The 7,014-nt window shown below is 35.5% G+C and overlaps 1 protein-coding gene across 2 annotated transcripts; it reads right to left on the bottom strand.

The window, feature by feature from the left end:
* Positions 1-27: 27 nt before the first annotated feature.
* Positions 28-6,787, bottom strand: LOC106668261 (N-acetyltransferase 6). Of its 2 annotated transcripts, XM_014396851.1 has the most exons (5): positions 6,409-6,787; positions 6,061-6,331; positions 1,181-1,314; positions 928-1,003; positions 28-873 (listed from the first exon to the last, which is right to left on the bottom strand). In XM_014396851.1, the coding sequence occupies exons 2-5, from the start codon at positions 6,159-6,161 to the stop codon at positions 597-599; spliced, it is 588 nt and encodes a 195-aa protein (XP_014252337.1). In that variant the 5' UTR covers positions 6,162-6,331; positions 6,409-6,787; the 3' UTR covers positions 28-596. The 2 variants fall into 2 exon arrangements, with proteins under 2 accessions (XP_014252337.1, XP_014252336.1); XM_014396850.1 differs by having other exon boundaries at positions 6,061-6,787.
* Between the last annotated feature and the right edge of the window lie 227 nt (positions 6,788-7,014).

Raw genomic sequence — 7,014 nt, 5'->3', positions numbered from 1 at the left:
AACCTGGTGTGGAATAACAAAACAAAAATTATTTTACTTTTTAATTAACTAAAATAAAACAAGTGTGTGTAATAATAGTGAATAAATTAAGTGTTAAAAGGTGTAAAAAAAATCTTTGTGTTTTTAGGCAATTCCTCAAGACAAACAAGATATGCGGAATGTTTATGAATGCCCAGTTTACAAAACGAGGACAAGAGGGCCAACTTTTGTCTGGACATTCAACTTGAAGACAAAAGAGAAACCTGCTAAATGGACTTTGGCAGGTGTTGCACTTTTGTTACAGATCTAAATTTTAATTTATATATTTCAATATTAATTTAATAATATTGTTTTTAATAGAAACTGTTAATGTGAAAATACTTTATTTAAACTAAGACAATCAAATTGAAAAGTGACATAAAAATAAATATTTTTCTTAAGTTATATATTATTTATAAAAATAAATTAATAAATGTTCTATCAATTAACATGCGGCAAGCATTTATCTATCACTATTCCGTATCACAATCAATGTATATGTTGAACAAACCAACTCCATTAGGTGCTTAAGTGTTTAGGTAAAAAAATAACATCTTTATATATAATTCTCAAAAGTATTAGATGGACTTGCACATGTACGTTTTAGAAGATTTGATATCCCTAAATAGAGTTTTAGCTTTAGGACGGCTCTCGTTAGATGGTAAAGGAGGTGGTAGAGGGGCATTCTCACAATCAAAAGTCTCGGTTTTATTTTTTTTCATCGGCTCACAGTCATTTGGCGTCCACTCTAGGGCAAAGCCAAGATAAAGAATTGGTTTGCAGTTATCATAACCAAGTTTCTGGTAAAATCCTTCTTGGCCCCTAGTCGAAAGATACAACATTTTCTTTCCTCTCCTAAAAATATATTAAATTAAAAAAATAATAATATATATGTAATCAGTCACACACTTTCTTGCATATTCCTCTGCGCCTTCCATTAATATCTTCCCCCAACCTTTTTTCCTATGATCTGGGTGAATCACGACTAAAAAATAAAATAATTATTAAAAACACAAAATGAGATTGTTAATCTAAAGCAATTTAAGAGATTATAGCCAAAAGATGTTTTTAAATTTATCAAATAAAAATAATTGCTAGTGTTCCCAGTTGGTAATGTAGTTATATTTAATTACCAAAAATAAAATAAGTTTTAGTCGTTTACCTGACTCGACCATTATGTCATCACCACCATAATTGATTTCGGTCAACTTCAAATGGCCGACGACTTGTTCATCATTTAAAAGTAGCATCAAATGTGTTGGGAATTGGTCGCATGATGTAAAGAGACTTTGAAGCCTGAAAAAAAATGTAAATATACAAATAAAATACATGTACAAGCCGGTGCTCATCTTAGTGTAAGTTGGAATAAATGAGTTGAAAATAAATAACATAAGGCAATAATTTAAATAATTTTGAATGTACTTTTTGTAATATAGGCTTTAAATCTGATGGCTTTCCAATGCGGTATGGAACAAAAGAACTTTTCCCAAAAACTTGGAATGGGTAGAATCACAGATGAATAGCACCAATAAATAATAAACATAAGAAGAGTTATTTATTGATGGGAAAGCTATCACACACATGAATGTGAGAATCACCACAAATTTGAGATCGCATCAACAGGAAGGGCTTTGTACACCCTACACGAGGCCTTCGACAAACGACCAGGGGCTGAGTAATAGAAGCTCCCTAGAATAAAGAGGTATGCAAGCATGCCCATTACGCCAAACAGATTTTGTTTTCCCTTCCCTCCACCCTTTTTGGGAAACTAATATATAAGAGGAAGGATTGAAAAAGCAATGGGGTAGTCAATCATCGGAGGATCGGTCGGGACATGTTTACTGTGGAATGCTGAGACGGTCGAACAGTCATCTGACAATGAGCGAATGAAGAAGAAAAAAACAAACTTTATTCTGGGGCTTAAAGCCAAAAACAAAACTACATAATAGAGCCATATCTAAACTCTTGCTCAAAACAAATACAAAAATGCAAACTTACAAAAAAAATTCAAAATATTTTTTTTAATGTATAGTCAAAATGTACTGTATAAAATTAAAAGAGACAATTATGTTTAATAATACAGATAGGTAGGGTAACTGGTGCTAAGTTTCGTTGGCGGGAGGTAAATCAAATAGAGGGTCTTAAGGGTAGGTAGGGAAGGGGCGTGACAGATAGAGTGAGGAGGGAATTCCAGAGGCTGGATGAATGGATGAGGAAGGAATGACTGAAAGCAGTAGTTCTGCATTTAAGAGGATAGAGACCAGAAGAGCTAGACTGAGTATGATGGTTGTGTACTGAAAACCTAAAGGTTAGGAGATCATACATATAAGGAGAGGAGTGGTAAGATATTGTTTGGTTAAGGAAAGAGCCAAGGAAGAATAGCCTGTGGTGGGAAGGGTATAACCACTTCATGCTAAAGTACATATCAGTCATTTGGAAAGCCGACAATACAATGTACAAAACAATTTATTACACCACACTTCTATAGTCAAAGTGTGGGAAAATAAGAGAGGAAACTAGCAATTTATGGGTACTAATGGGAAGAAGATGGCTGGCTTGATGGAACTGATAAAACAGCAGGGGCGGGAGATCTGGAAAATATGAGGTTTCCAACATAAGGTCTGGTCAAGTACAATCCCAAGGTTCTTGACAGTGGGACAGAAAGAAATAGGATGATTGTTAATGGTAAATGAGGATGATCCTGATGCAGGACAAGTTGACTGTCGAGTGTATAGGAAGCAGCTGAGAGCTCACTCATTCAGCCAGACACACAGTAAATGTAGACACTCAGTCGAGATGTGTAGTCGACTAACGAAAAATGGCCAAGACAAGTCAACTATTGAGAGTCTAGGAATCAGCAAAGAGGACTGACTCAGGCAAGACAGAGGCTGAATGAAGATACTCAGTTGAGATATAAAGACAACTATGAAGGGCTAAAATGAGTCGAACAGAGTTGACTGTCGAAGAACAGCCCAATGCAGATTCCAAATGTATAAGAAGCAATGGAGAGGACTCACTCAGCCAGATGTAGAGTGAGTGAAAACACCCTGTCGAGACATGAAGTCGACTATCAAATATCTATGAAGTAGCAGAGAGGACTCACTCAATCAGCCAGACAGAGATCAGTAAGACATCCAGTTCAGGCACGATAACGACTATCGAGGGCCAAGATGAATTGAATAGGGTTGACTGTCGAAGAACTGCCCAATGCAGGAAAAGTCGTCTACCGGGTGTCCAAGAAGCAACAGAAAGGACTAGGAGCAACTGAAGAACATAGAATCAAGCGTGGACGAGTGTTGGGATAAGTCAAAGGATAACAATAAATGTGCGAATATTATCTCTCTGTTTTTTATTTCTGAAACTATTTCCACAAATACAATAATTAAGCGCATACGCTAAATCTCTTCGCATAATTCAAGGTTAATACGATATAGAGTGAGGTCAGCAGTAATATGAGCTGTTGATTGCATAATAGCAAACTTGTCATTGTTTTGTTTATAAATTTAATATATATACAAACAAAGTGCACTGACCCATTCTTAAAAAAATAATAACACCAATTAAAGTTTAAACATTTCCTTTTAAATTAGTTAGTCTAGTTAATTGAAAAAACAAATATTACATAAGTCAGATATTAAGTAACTAAAACAGGAAATTACTTTAGCTTATGTCATTGCAAAATTTTAAAACTGATCTACCTTTAAAACACACAATACATTTAATTTCAAGTAAATAAGTGAATATTTTTCCATAAATCATGCAAATTATTAGAAATAGATAAAATACCTTAGCAGTTTGTAAGATGTAATTAAAAAACTGTGTAAATTTATTTAATATATAAATTCAAGACATTACGAAATCATTTTACTCCTTTCTTATAATTTTACTTATTAATGATTTATATAAGCTCAAATCTACACATACACATACATCGATCCATACACACATGTGTATGGAATCAAGCCTATCACTTCTTGCAACACGTCGGCAATTCCAACTTTTGTGCTCACACTAATAAATACATTCATTCTCAATATACACTAAGAAACACAACACAAGATGTGAAATTCCTGTTTAGACAAAACAGTCCTGTTTCTTCTAAGCACTCACTGGAACAAGAAACCTAAATTCGTGCTGCTGTCCTCAAGTTGCAAAAGAGAAACAAAAACAAAAATGTTTTTGCAGTCTGCAATAATTTGTTCCTAAATTCTTAACACTATGTAAATATAAAAAATAATTAAAAAATTGTAAGAAACCAAATTCTTTTGTAAAGAATCAACAAATAAAAAGCATTAATTCATTTAGTTTGAGCATTAACGATTAATTAATTTATTTACATATAATCAAATTGCTGACAGGCATCCAAAGACCATCAGAGGAATAAAGTTCCTCAGTTATCTGGATTTCAATATTCCCACGTTTTACATCTTACGCTGGAAAGTTTATTTATGCTTAGTTTGATGATGAGTACAATAGTAGAGGATAATAGAAAAGTCTGTGATTAGAGCCAATGTTTTCAATCAATGAATTGATATACACAATCGACCGTAACTACACCAATGGACAAAATTAACGCACCACCCTTAAATTTTAATTATTTAGGCTTATTCATATTTTGCATAATAAAAATAGGTTTGGTTGTTAATATAAGACATTTAAAAAGAAAATGTTTATTACCTACTTCTTAAAAAAATAAAAAAATAAATGTAAAAAACTGTATTGCCACCTCTGGCACAAATCACACCCGTTAAACTCCTTTGCATTCTTTGGAAAAGATTTATGATAAAATCCTGAGGAATTTTTCCCATTCATCAAGAACAGCCGTTTCAACTCGTCTAGGATGTTAGGACCTGGGTTTCGCCATCGTACTCGTCACTTAAGTTGGTCCCAAATGTGTTCAACTGGGTTCAATTCTGCACTTTGATCCGTTCAGGAAGTCATCAACAATATGCACACTAAGGGACCTGGCAAGATCCTGCATTAGCAAGAATCTCTCACCAATGTGTGCAAATGGCACTACATGTTCTTTGATTAAGCCCTGGGTTGTCCTCTGTGAAATTAGAGATCTTCCTCGCACAACAACCAATTCTGTGCAGGTGTCCAAGGAAACGCCACTCCAGAACATCAATGACCCACCACGGAATGCCACCTTAAGAACCATAAAGCACAGATATACCTTTCTCCTGAGCATCTCCATATAAAATTCCTCCATCTGAAGATTTGAAGATCACCTCACCTCTTAAGAGAACTCGTCTTCCAATGTCCAATTCACATGTTCCCGTGCAAATTCTAGCCTGGATGTTTTCTGAGCTGTGGTAAGAAGAGGTCCACGAGCTAACCCTGAGGTTTTTTTTTATAGAGCGTGGTCCTGAAGGAAATTGAAATATTTCAGACTTGTCATATAAGATTTCTTGTCATTTTCCATAATACTGCGATTTCGTAGAACCTGATGACAGATGAATCTATCGTCTCCCTCATCTGTATACCTAGGTCAACCCTACCCTGACCTTCTAGTGTGAAGTCCTACTGAAGTGACGAAGAACCCTTCCTACTGCAGAGTGATTTACACTTGTCCTCCTGGTGACTTCGCACTGGCTGTATCCTTCCTCTAATAATGTTATAACCCTGACACTGTCATACTCACATAAAAGCCTGATTGGAGCCAATGAGAAAAATTTAAGAATAAGAATCAAATGAAATGAACGAAGGAAAAAGATTAACTGAAAGTGATATTAGTCCATCAGTGTATTTCGTGCTTTAAGCCAACTATAATTTTAAATTTATTTTCTTTCATACAGTAATGGCAATAGAAGTGAATATTTTGTTTGAAAGAATTAATAAATATGACAGTCTACGGATTTTTTTTTTAGAAAACTGATGCTAAAATCTGTTTAAAAAGAAATGCATGTAATAATGTTGAAATTTATCTGCAAAAGTTTTTTGTTTGTTTTAATACTGACTATTCTTAATATGTGCACCTAATGAGAAGTGATGTTGCAGTTTAATGGTATGAAGAAGGAAAACAAGCTAAATGGAAATTACCTTGCAGACTTGCTCTTAGGCCATTCGGAGTTGAGGAGGTCGCAGCAGTCTAGTACGTACTGTCGGTACTTGTGCACCGGGTAGACCTGGAGGTGCTCCATCGTCGTCTTTTCTCATTTTGCATCAACAAAGCCGATTTCAAAAGCCGACCCGTTTTATATTTAGCAACGGTGTTCTCGTCATGTCAAGGTCTCGGTCTATAGTTAGCTCGGCCTGTATGTTGACCCTGAGAACCGTCCAGGGAGAGAGAGAAAACGAAGCCGTTTTGAATCTGATGCACGAACAGAAAAAAACATGAGTTCGTTGCACTTTTCATCAAATAAGTGGAATGAAAATATGAGACGGTACGGGTAAGATGCCGACGTGCAATGAGCACAGAGCAACTGACGGCCGTTGGCACTAGTGCAGCTGGCACACTTTCAGCAGAGATGATACTCAACTTTCAAGGTCCTTGTCCTTATCCTTCTCGATTAATTGGACACCGAAAATACCTCGGCCGCGAAAGATTTACTCACGAAATTTGGACCTGGCCTCAAAATGTATTTAATTATAATCTAATCTCGACAGGAAACTAATTTATTTACATTGTTATGTACCCTAACGTGATAGTGTTTATATGACTTATCGGATTTTCAGTATTAACGTGTTGTTTACATTTATTATCAGGATCAAACGTACAAAAGAGCATAGTATACATAAACACGTATTGCCGCATTAAGACAAAATAGAAAACAGTTCATAGCCTCAGACTTTTCAAAGAGGGTTCAATTTTCAAAAACCAACCCTGCTTTCTGGTAGTGAACCATAGGAAATGCTATTCTTCTCTGTCAGGATGAGGAGTGAGAACGGTTCACTACCTCGGTTCATGGCGTGGTCTAGTATGCTAAAGGGGCTCTGGTGATTGATTCCAAATATCAACTAGTACTACGTTATATGGAAAGATACCAAGTATCC

The sequence above is a fragment of the Cimex lectularius genome, unplaced genomic scaffold (genome assembly GCF_000648675.2).
Source record: "Cimex lectularius strain Harlan isolate CLEC.00 unplaced genomic scaffold, Clec_2.1 scaffold71, whole genome shotgun sequence".
Taxonomy (NCBI): Eukaryota; Metazoa; Arthropoda; class Insecta; order Hemiptera; family Cimicidae; genus Cimex; species Cimex lectularius.
The sequence above is the reverse complement of the archived record's forward strand: the minus strand, read 5'-3'. Positions and strand labels throughout refer to the sequence as shown.